The sequence below is a fragment of the Mus pahari genome, chromosome 4, assembly GCF_900095145.1.
Source record: "Mus pahari chromosome 4, PAHARI_EIJ_v1.1, whole genome shotgun sequence".
NCBI classification, from domain to species: Eukaryota; Metazoa; Chordata; class Mammalia; order Rodentia; family Muridae; genus Mus; species Mus pahari.
The window spans coordinates 92,841,306-92,853,284 of record NC_034593.1 but is presented as its reverse complement, the minus strand read 5'-3'; the positions used below and the strand labels follow the sequence as shown (position 1 = coordinate 92,853,284).

Here is an 11,979-nt window from a genome sequence, read left to right as displayed (position 1 = left end):
CAGACAAAGGACAACAAGATAGCCATGGGACCTGCTAGACAGTACAGCTGTATATACACCCCCACCCGACCCCCTACTCCACCCCTACACGTTCACACCCCCTCGTTCCCTAGGACACCACCCCTGGTCCCAAGCGCTACTCTTGCTTCTTAAAACACAACACAAGGATGCTCCTAGCTCTGCCCAAACCTCAGGCCAGGTCCTTATCATCTAAACCACACCTTGACTTCTCTATCCTAGAAACAGAGACATTTCCCCCAGGATACCTTCCTCCCCTGTGTCTCCTCCCCCTCCTTCCTCTCTTTCCCTCCCTTCCTTCTTTCCTGTCTTTCTTTCTCTCCTCCCCTATTCATGAACTGTACCAAGTATTTTTTTTTTGTCTCACCTTGATGATAGTGGCAAAATACTCCCCATTAATGTAGTTGTCTGTTTTTAGGTAGAGGTCCCGAAGCTCACTTGCACCCACGGGATTGTATTTGTCATTGAACTTATCAAAACGTTGGAACGTCTGGCGTCCCTGAACACAGAAACAAGAGCAGAAGTTTTGATTATCAGAGCTTCCTGGAAGCAGAGTCCCCAGGAACAACCAAGTGGAACAGAAGACTGATCTCAGGGAAAGAGGCTGGGCTCTAAGAATGAAGTCCAGGGTGAGTGACACCTCAACACTCATCAGGTGTGCTTTCAATCATCACAGCAGCCAAGGAGCTACGAGGGATGGGCTAAGGGAGGGATGGCCTGGGACATTTGGGGTTCTCTGTCATTAGAGGGAGTAAAATGAGCATCTTTCCAACCTACAGCATGAACATCCAGAGAGTCAACAGTCAGGTCATAGGGATGCATATTCAATTTAGCGAAAAGTTCCTTCAGGGTCAGGTTCTTCTCTTTGGTGCTGTAGACCACTCTGTCGGCGTCAATGTGGTAAGATTTCTTAATAAAGCGCAGCAGGTGCTTCTGGTTCATACAGGCAGCTGCATGGATGTGAGTATCCACCTAGGCACATGTTCAGAGAAAGAAAATGCAGCGATCAGCCTTCTGAATACGGCCGTCAGTGGTCACAAGGCCTGCAGACCCCACTGAGGAAGGAGGGAGAGACAGATAGTGGTGAGAACTGATCAAACTGATGGTCGGTAGAGGTGGCCCGGTGGTAAAGACCCACTGGTGTACTCTGCACCTGTGCAAGAATGTGAGCCAGTCAGCAGGATGCAGGGAAGATGCTTGCTTCTCTCAAACATCAGTGCATCCAACATGCTGTCATGGCTTTTGTACCCAAAGAAGTTAAGAAGTTATTGAAGTTATGAAGCTTGTTGGGGACACTGACACATGCCTGTAACCCCAGCCAAATCTCAGCCCCAGGGGGGGGCAGGAAGGTCAGGAGGTTAAAGCCACATTCAAATATATATCAAGTTTGAGGACAGAGTGAGCTACGCAAGACCCTGCTTCAAGAAACAGCTGGGTGGTGGTGAGAAGGAAGCTCTCCCAAGCGTGAAGTAGTAACTCTTCAAAGGTTGGGGTTTGTATTCTACTGGTGATTGTATCTCTGCAGCTCTGGGCCCCAAACTAAGGGCCTTGCAGACCTCAAGTTGGACAATCTCTCTGCCACATAGCTTCTTCCCAGTTCTTCTTAATTATAATTCTCTTCTCTTCTCTTCTCTTCTCTTCTCTTCTCTTCTCTTCTCTTCTCTTCTCTTCTCTTCTCTTCTCTTCTCTTCTCTTCTCTTCTCTTCTCTTCTCTTCTCTTCTCTTCTCTTCTCTCTCGTCCCCCTCCTCTCCTCCCCTTTCCCTTTCTCTCTCTTTCTTTTATTTTTGCCTTTCTTTCTTTCTTTCTTTCTTTCTTTCTTTCTTTCTTTCTTTCTTTCTTTCTTTCTTTCTTTCTTTCATCTTTGTCTTTCTTTCTTTCTTTCTTTCTTTCTTTCTTTCTTTCTTTCTTTCTTTCTTTTTCTTTCACAAGGAACAGCATGGCCTTTCAAATCTGCTAGATCTAATTTACCTGCCTTCACAAAAATCCATGTAACCTGCAGAAGTTGTAGGTTCCTCAGCAGGTGGCATCTGGTCCTTCAGAAGTCCCCACACAGGTGTTTCCCTCTGAGCAGCTCTGAGCTGACATACTTACCTTCCTGCAGTTATAAAAATCCCGGTGCGGGTTGTTCTTCAGCTCCTTCAGCTCATCCATCTCATTGAGCATCTGATGGACCTGGAACTTGGAGGAGAGGAACTTCAGACGGCGGTGAGCATAAGTCTTACTGTGGAAAGTGAACACACAGGATCCTAAGCATCTTTCTGGACATGTAAGGAAAATGGTAACAATTTCAAAGCCTCCAGGACTCTTCTAACCCAAAAGAGGGAATGGTTGCAGGAGCAGACACTGCTTTCTTCCATAGTTAATCCCATTGAAAAAGTACCCAGCTTTCCATCAAAGCTGGACATAATAATGAGGGAGCACTAGAGGTGGCGCCTAAAAATCTATGAGGACTGTGTAGGTCAAGGGTAAGGGCCCTGGCTGTGGAGTCCATAGACTTGGGCACCATCCTGGTCCAGCACTGTGTGACATTGAGCTAGTTACTGGCTCCCTCAACTTTCAGATGCTTCAGCTCCTTAAAGTGTAATTAAGGTATTTCAGGGTAAGGTGGAACCCTGGGGAGATGGCTCTGTAGTTAAGAAGACCGGAGTTTGGTTCCTAGCACTTATATGTAGCATCGCACCATTCCACCTGTAACCACTGGGCCAGGAGATCCGATACCTCTGGCCTCTCTAGGATCTGCACTTATATGCACAAACTTACACACAGAAACTTGCACATACACATAATTAAAAAAAAAGAAAAAAGAAAATAAGCCAGGCAGTGATGGTGGTACAGGCCTGTGATACTGGACACAGGAGGCAGAGGCAGGAGGCTCTCTAAGTTCAAGGCCAGCCTGGTCTACAGAATGAGTTCCAAGACAACCAGGGTTACACAGAGAAACCCTGTCTCAAAACAAAACAAAACAAAACAAAAAAAAAAACAACTCAAGATAATAAAGATGATGATGATAAAATAAAAAATAAAAGAAAATCTAAAGAAAAAAAGGAGTAGGATTGTAGCTCAGTTGATAGGATGCTTGCCTAGCAAGTAAGATGTCTTGTGTTTTATCCCCAGCACTGCATAAACTGCAAATGATGGTGCAAACCTGTAGTCCTAGCCCTTGGGAGGTGGAGGCAGGAGGATAGAAGTTCAAGGTTAGTTAGGACTACATAGCAAGTTTGATGTTAACCTGGCCCACTTGAGGTACCTCAAATAAACAGATGATAGATAGATAGATAATAGAGAGACAAAGAGATAGGTGGATAGATAGATAGATGATAGATTAGATAGATAGACAATAGATAGATAGAGATGATAGATAGATATAGATAGATAGATAGATAGATAGATAGATAGATGCATGCATAAGGCCCTTGCAAGGAATGAAGGAGCTGAAGGCAGTATTTGACAATGATAAGCATGTGAAAAGCATTCTTTCTTTCTTTCTTTTTTTTTTTTGGTTTTTTGTTTGTTTGTTTTTTGTTTTTTCGAGACAGGGTTTCTCTGTATAGCCCTGGCTGTCCTGGAACTCACTTTGTAAACCAGGCTGGCCTCGAACTCAGAAATCCACCTGCCTCTGCCTCCCAAGTGCTAGGATTAAAGGCATGCGCCACCACTGCCCGGCGTGAAAAGCATTCTTATGATCATCAGTAACACTGGCTGCTAATGTTCAGATCTCAGTAAACACTTACACAGGCCCTTGTGCAATTAGAGCAAGCAAAAAATTCATGTCATCCAGGAAGTCATCCAGATTTGGGTAAGGGTAGGGCCTGGGCTCATCTCTGCTGGCTGCCGCTTCATCAGGGTAGATGTAAATCACACCACCCTTCATCTTGAGGTGATAGCCCAGGTTTGCAGGAAGGTCCTCTGTGCGAAAGGGGTCTTCACCCTTCTTCGGAGGAGGGGTAAATACTTTTTCAATAAAACACAGAGTAATAGATCAGCACATAGGAGGAATGACCATGTAAAAAATAACCCAAATAAAAAATATTGCAAATCACATTAGTTTGTCATTTCATACTTCATCAGTTATAATTTTCCAACATTATTTAACTTGTCTTTTTTTAAAAGACAGGGTTTCACTATGTAACCCTGGCTGTCCTAGAACTTGCTATGTAAACCAGTCCAGCCTAAAGCTCATATTCAGAGAGATCCGCTGCCTCACGAGTGCTGGGACTAAGTCATGCACCATAGCACTCAGCTTCATTTGTCCTTTAAACAAAGCTTATTCTCCCAAAGTGACTTAAATTGTTAGTATAAAAATAACTAGGAGCCAGGCATTGCTGGCTCCTTTGATCCCAGCACTTGGGAGGCAGAGGCAGGCTCTCTCTGAGTTTGAGGCCAGCCTGGTCTACAGAGTGAGGTAAGAGAGCAGGCAGGGCTATGCAGAGAAGCCCTGTCTCAAAAAACAAACATCAACTATGATAATATTTTATTTATCATAAGAACGATTTTCAAGTTATTTAGTAGTATTTATACAATTAATACACTATTTAGAAATAATTTTTAAGATTTATCCTTGATACAAAGTCTCATTATGAATCCTTGGCTGGTCTCTCACTCGCTGTGTAGTCCAGGCTGCCCTCAGTCTCATAGAGATCCACTTGCTTCTGACTCCCGAGGGCTAGGATCAAAGATGTAGGTCACTACTTCTTATTTCTTTTTTTTTTTCCGAGACAGGGCTATTCATTCACATGTGTTTCTTGCTTGTTTGTTTAGTTAGTTAAGGAGACAGGAGTGGACTTTTTAGAGTGGCTCTTCCTGCCCAAGCTGGTCTCCACCTTGTTCTGTGGTTAAGGAATTACCTTATACTCCTGATTTCTGGTTTCCACCTTCTCGGGCTGGGCTTCCAGGCAGGTGTAACCAGACATGGTGATAAAGACTTTTAATTTCCTGAAATTGGTCAACACAGACTTTCTGCTTAGTGTAGTTTATTGCTTTATTAAAAAATTATATGAAGGTGTGATTAAACTCCAGAGTGTTACTTTAAAACAAAAACAGTCTTGCCAGATACTTTTGATGCACACCTTTAGCCCCAGTACTAGGGAGGCAGAGGCAGGTGGATTTCGGTGAGTTCAAGGTCAGCCTGGTCTACAGAGCAAGTTCCAGGATGGTCAGAGCTACAGAGTGAAACCATGTCTTTAAAAGCCCGGTGGTGGCACACGCCTTTAATCTCAGCACTTGGGAGGCAGAGGCAGGCGAATTTCTGAGTTCGAGGCCAGCCTGGTCTACAAAGTGAGTTCCAGGACAGCCAGGGCTATACAGAGAAACCCTGTCTTGAAGGAAAAAAAAAAAAAAAGCTCTTCCCCTCCAAAAGAAGAAGGGAGAAGGGAAAGAGAAAGTGGGGGGGAGGAGGAAAAGGAGAAAAAAGAGAGAAAGAAATGATGGTGTTCGGTCTGCACCCTGGTCATGCGTGAACTTGAGAGCGTAGGTCAATGAGTTCAAGGGCATCCTCAGCTACAGATCTAGTTTGGGGGCTAACCTGGGTAACTTGAGATCCTGTCACAAACACTCCCATCCATAACAAAGACTAAGGACTAAAGGTGGTGGGGTGGGGAGGGGATAGAAGTGTTTGTTTAGAAATAGGTTAAGCGAGCAAGGAGGAACCTGAACCGCCCTTTGGATGGAGGCAGGTGATTCTGACTGGCTGTGTAGAGAGGGGCATGGGGAGCTTAGACTTTTTTTTTTTAATCAGGAAAGTAACACGCTTAGGACTGTGCTTTAGTAACCTGCAGGGAAGTGAGAATGAGACAAAGAGGGGGAGCTGAATCGTAGCTGAGTAATTAGGGCACCTTTACAACCACTGAGTCCAGGAGATACACAGGTCTGACTTGGGTTTTCAGAGATCCTGAAGAGATCCTGAAGGTATTATAAGGGCCCAATCGAGTGACCGACATGCCCCAGGTTAGGGCCAATGGCAACCGTGATATTTTAAGGCTGGGTCACTGATCATCTAAGATGATATGTTAAAGTTCATATTTAGAGCCGGGCGGTGGTGGCCCATGACTTTAGTTCCAGCACTCACTTGGGAGGCAGAGGCACGTGGGTCTCTAAGTTTGAGGCCAGTCTGGTCTACAAAGAAAGTTCCAGGACAGTCGGGACTACACAGAGAAACCCTGTCTCGAAGAAACAAAAACAAAAACAAAAATCATATTTAATAGATAAGTCTAAAGCTGTATACCTTACATTTATGAGGGAGTGAGTTACCTGGGTAGAAGCTCTCGTTTGCCACCAAGGCTTCGCCATCAATGTTCCTCAGGTACTTGGAGGGGGTCTTGGGGAACCTCTGGAATGACTTCTGCATGTATTTCTCCCGTATACACAAAGCCCGATAGAGACCTTTACAAACCACCTCGAAGTCTTCAACGGTTACCTGTCGAGAAAGTGTCAGAGCCGAGCCTGGGAGACCCAGGAAAGTGACCAGGCTGACCTCTCATTGCTGTGGCCTCGTTGAGCCTATCCTGCCTACCCTGCTGCTTCTTCCTGCTCTGGGACCCTGGGACTCTCTGCAGGGGTTTTAGACCATCTTAGAGAATTTTATCTCTGTGTTAAAAGAGAACACTTCTAGAATAAAACCTAGAGCTTGAGCTGCTGGAAATTTGTTTCCTTACCTCCAGTTTACTGAATTATCAGAGCCTCAAAGACCTTCTCTCTGGGGACAACGTAAGTGTGATCTCAAAGGCTGGTGATACAGGTGACGGATCCTGACTGGTAAGTCTATTTTGAGAGCTCATTTGGAGTTCTATTAGGGGAGTACAGCTGCTGCCTGGTATACCCTTGACTGGAGTGGGGTCCTCCTCTATGGCAGGTCCTCTTCCGCTGACTGTGCAACTCAGGGAAATGACACAGACATATGGAGCCGGTGAGGAAGGAGACACCCAGCCCTCCAGATCCAAGAATGAGCCCTGGCAATCAGCAGAGTGGCATATGTCACAGCCAGACAGCTCACACTCGGTCTATTTTGAAAGATAGATGCTTACATTAGCTCAAAGAACCCAGAGCAAGCCTTGGTCTGAGGGTCAGCTTCCAAAGACGCTTGTTCTATCAACTCCTCACAGCTTCTCACCGGCTAGGGTGAGCTTCTATTCATCTGCATGTGTCCAGCCCTCAGAACCTTAGCATGTAAGGCCTAGATGCAATAAGGCCTAGCAATAAGGCCCTTATTGGGCCAATTACTTATCAGGTTCCACAGGCCCTGAGACTTCAGAACTGAGACTCCCCTCCCCATTTTTTTGGCTTACATTTCGAGGATGCTCCTGTTGGCTACCGAGCACGGCCAAGAGGAACATTGCTCAGCAGCTTAGCCTTATTCAGCTGCTAAGTGAAGCCATGAGACCCCAGGCCCAGGTCTCTGGTGTGAGGTCACTGTTCCCCGACTTCCATACATTTCTCTCCTCTTTCCGTTCTCCTGTCTACTAAGCACACAGGTGCCAAGTGTGTCTCCTGAGCTTTAAGCTTTGACGTCTGGAGTTTTCCAAATTGTGTTTATCACGTCTTTACCATTTCATCAAAAAACTCATATCAGCTCTTTACTGTCTGTGCTGGCCGACTGCTCAGTGCCCTGGTCGCCATACTGAAGAAAATAAACAAACAAGAATGGCTTGCATTTCAGCTCGCTGAGCCTTGGGAGTGTCTCAGGCCTTACCCTGCTGGGTCAGTTACATGAGGCAGGGGCTCAGCATAGGCACGAAATCCATATTTGGAGCAGAGACTGAGCGCTCGATAACAGTTTCACCAATATGGTGCTGATACTGCAAGTCCCTGTAGCAGAGATTTATTAACTGGCCAACTGTTGGGATAAGACAAGCAGGACACACTGTTAGTAACCTGAGTTCAGTATCCCTGTGACATACTAGAATCCACTCCAAGGGACACCTGCTGTGTAAGCTACTGCAACAAACCCGGAGACTTTATACGGTCTAAAGACAGTGGCCTTGGTGGAATTTTCTTTTTCGTTTTTTTTCTTTTTTTAAATTATGTGTGTGAATGTTTTGCATGCTTGCATGTGTGTAAGACCACAATCATACCCATGGTGGGGTGGGCCGGTCAAAGAAAGGTATTGCATCCCTTGGAACTGGAATTCCGACAGTTGTGAGCCACCATGTGTGTGCTGGGAATTGAACCCAGGTTCTCTGCCAGAACAGTAAATGCTCTTAACTGCTGAGCCGTTCCTCCAGCCCCCCTCCACTAGATTTCCCTTGACTTGTCTGTCTGTCTGTCTGTCTGTCTGTCTGTCTGTCTGTGGCATGTGCCATGGTGCACATATGCTGTCAGAGGACAACTGCAGGAGTTGGTTCTCTCCTCCACCATGTGGAAGCTGGGGCTTGAACTCAGGTCTCCAGCCTCCTTGGCGAGCTCAGCTAACCTGCAGTGCCCTCTGCCCTCAGCTCCTCACCTCTGTTTTTACTTTATGGTGCAGTCAGCTACAACAAAGTGTTCTTCCCTGCTGCTCGCCTTGGTCTGTTTGCCCATCTGTCCACTGCGGTCTGGGTTATCTACAGTGAAGCCTTCCCTTCTTTGTAGTGTTCGTAGTGTCAATGTATTAGCAAGGCAGATAAAGGAGACATCGTGTGGGATAATGGAGCAACCCAGGAATGTGACATCCAGCATTAGGACTGAGAGGCAGAGGAAGCTGGGCAAGGGAGGCAATCAACACCCGCTTTCACAGGAAGGGAAGACAGCATGGAGCTACGCGTGTCCATCTGTGGGGACATCTGCGTGGCAAAGCATGACTCACCCCCGAGGCATAGTCTCCAGTGATCTGTACCCTCTGGAAGTCAGGCACACTCTCGTAGGTTGGGGATGAAGAAATAAATTCTTCAATGTGGGACAGTTTGGTAGAAGATGTTTCACTTTGCGGAATGGATAAATTGACAGTCTTCCGTCCTTGGAAACGCCTTTTTCTGGGTTGGAAATTAACCAATAATAATAATAAAAATAATTAGCTTGGTCCTCCTCAGGAGTTCCATCGTAACAGGTGGATTTTTCACTATGCTGGTTTATTTTGAGGCCAAAAAAGTAAAAAATTAAAGTAAGGACTGGTTGTCAGGAACAAGATACTACCACAGTGAGAGAAGAAAGTACCCAACAAATTGGACAGCTGCTTTAGTACAGGGGACCCACGGGAATGTATTAGAAGGCCTCAACATAACACACTCCTTCCAAAAATGGTCTGGTGTGAATAGAGTTGGCAATCCAGCTGTTACAGTGAACTCGGGTAATGGCAGCTGTAGCCTGTGACATTGTATTCACGCTCCTTAATTCTCTGAACTTCCATTTCCTGAGAGCACAGTACCACACCTGAGGAAGTTCTGTTACAGCTCACATCTGAAATCCCACCCTGAGCTGGAGGCTGGCCCACCAGCTTGTGGAAAGGAATGAGGTCCTTATCGGGGGCACGCTCTTGAAGGGGGTACTGAGACACCAAGCCTTCCTCCTCCCTTCTCCCCCTTTGTGCCATAAACCAATCAGCTTTGCTTCATCATGAACTCCGTGATATCCCCAGTCACCATGGGCTCAAACAATAGGGTCAACTGACCATGGACTGAAAACCCTGAGACTCTGAGCTCAAAAAAACTGTTCCTCCTTTAAGTCCATGTGTTTGGGTGTTTTGTCACAAAGATGACAAGTTAAAGTAGCTAGCTACCTTATAGGATTTATGTGAGATGTAAAGCATATCAAATGTTTTGCATGGTATTAGAAACTTTTGTGTTGTTTTTGTTGTTGCTATTTTGTTTTTTTGTTTGTTTGTTTTTGTTTTTAGACATGGTTTCTCTGTGTAGTCCCAGCTGTCCTGAAACTCACTTTGTAGACCAGGCTAGTTAGTATTGAACTCACAGAAATCTGCCTGCCTCAGCCTCCCAAGTTCTAGAATTAAAGATGTGCACCACCACTCCTGGCTGGTACTCTTTTCTTATATGAACAGTTTTTTGGTTTTTTTTTTGGGGGGGGTTGTTTTGTTTTTGAGTTTCTACTTTGAAGAGAGACTATCCCTGGGTGAGGTCCTTCCAAGGATCTCAAAGGAGACGACGTGCTGTCCCTCCTTTAAAGGTATAAAACCAAGAAAAAGACAGCATGGGAGACCAGGAGGACCTCTGGTAACTCCTAGGGGAAGGGTAACACGCATGAGAGGTGCAATATGGGCAAAGATGTGTCCCTCCAAGGCCAAGGTGCCCTCAGACTTGCCGGAGAGGGATTCCTAACAGAGAGCAGCAGTGCTGTTGACTAGGGGGCATGGCTGAACGCGGCATTTGTGTTCCAGCTCCCGTGCCAACTATGTCTATGTTGAGAGTGCTAACTGCAGCTGTCAGCCCACTCCGGAGGCTCCGGTTCTCTTCCTGGGGTGAGAGAAAGGCTTTATTTAGCTTACGGAGCAGACCAGAGCAGGAGGAACTGCTTTCTTTTTTTCTATCACTTAGCGTCTCACCCTAACCTATGCAAAGAGGAGGAGAACTCGGAACCTGGGCAGAGTTCTTCCTTTCCCTGTGACCCACACTCAGCCAGACCTTCTTTCAGGAGCCGCCACACTTTGTCCCAAGTTGCCACACTTACCTCCTGCCATCCATGGACAGGTTCTCCATGTGGAATATGTGGGCCTGCATCTCATGAAGGGAAATTGGGCAGATCTCATCCACATCGAAGGGGGAGATCTCGTGCCGACCTCCCTCATCTTTGACTTCAGAGGCAAACACTTTTTCAGCAAAGCTACGCATTGCGTCATCAATTTCTAGAAGAGGTTTTTTTTCCACATATTAGTTGACACCCTTGTCCAAAAGCCACCCAGGAGTTTTCTTGAGGGATCAGGCACAAGGATTAGGATAATGTGTGTGGCTTCATGGTTTGCCTGATCTCTAACGAGAGGGCCAGGCTGGCTTTCTTTCACATTACTGCAGGGTTGTGTATGGAGCACACTTCTGAAGAACCCTATCGATGCAGCTAGACTCCTACAGGACAAACTCTTCCTGTAACGTTACTTACTCCTGGCAGGGCTAAGCTTGGTTTCATAGTCATCACATAGCACAGTCCTTTCCATTGGGTCAACTGGGTCTTCCTGATAGTTTTGAAGACACTGTAGAAAGGACCGATGATCCTGGGAGCTAACCTCCATGTTTGTTTGTTCATTTGTTTTTTGATTTTTTTAAGCCTGACATCTATGATATGTTGTTATGTGGTAAAAGGGAGTTGTCAAAACTTAGTATTATGTGATGGGAATCCATTCCTTGTGGGCCTTTGACAATGAGTGACCCTTTGAAAGCTCCTTACATTCCCCCCCCCTCTGTGTGTGTGTGTGTGTGTGTGTGTGTGTGTGTGAAAGAGAGAGAGAGACAGACAGACAGACAGAGACAGAACAGAGGCACAGAGACAGAGAGACAGACGGAGAGAAACAGAGACATGGGGAGAGAGAGAGAGAGAGAGAGAGAGAGAGAGAGAGAGAGAGAGAGAGAGAGAGAGAGAGGCAAAGCAAACCTTGGGGGGTCAGTTTTCTCCTTCCACCATGTGGTGGGTTTCAGGGACTGGACTCAGACCGTGTTCCCCATTCTGTCTGTCTGTCTGTTTGCTTTGTTTTGCTTCCCTTTCTTTTTTTGAGACAGGGTTTCTCTGTATAGCCCTGGCTGTCCCAGAATTCACTCTGTAGACCAGGCCGGCCCTGAACTCAGAGATCCACTTGCCTCTACCTCCCAATTGCTAGGATTAAAGGCGTGTGTCACCACCACCCAGCCAGTTTTCCCATTTTTTTTTAATAATATTTCTTTCTTCTTTTAAGATTTATTTATGGGCTGGTGAGATGGCTCAGTGGGTAAGAGCACCCAACTGCTCTTCCAAAGGTCTGGAGTTCAAATCCCAGCAACCACATGGTGGCTCATAACCATCTGTAACAAGATCTGACACCCTCGTCTGGAGTGTCTGAAGACAGCTACAGT

General features: G+C 46.0%; 1 protein-coding gene across 2 annotated transcripts in view; it reads right to left on the bottom strand.

Annotated features, from left to right (window-relative positions):
* The window catches only part of Ampd1 (adenosine monophosphate deaminase 1), a 23,725-nt gene that overhangs the window by 7,244 nt on the left and 4,502 nt on the right, over window positions 1-11,979 (bottom strand). For both annotated transcript variants that reach the window (XM_021196272.1, XM_021196274.1), the window contains 7 exons: window positions 10,610-10,784; window positions 8,796-8,961; window positions 6,266-6,431; window positions 3,751-3,970; window positions 2,111-2,240; window positions 796-990; window positions 386-517 (listed from right to left, as the gene is read on the bottom strand). In XM_021196272.1, coding sequence (XP_021051931.1) covers window positions 386-517; window positions 796-990; window positions 2,111-2,240; window positions 3,751-3,970; window positions 6,266-6,431; window positions 8,796-8,961; window positions 10,610-10,784 — 1,184 coding nt within the window. The remainder of the gene's footprint in view (window positions 1-385; window positions 518-795; window positions 991-2,110; window positions 2,241-3,750; window positions 3,971-6,265; window positions 6,432-8,795; window positions 8,962-10,609; window positions 10,785-11,979) is intronic.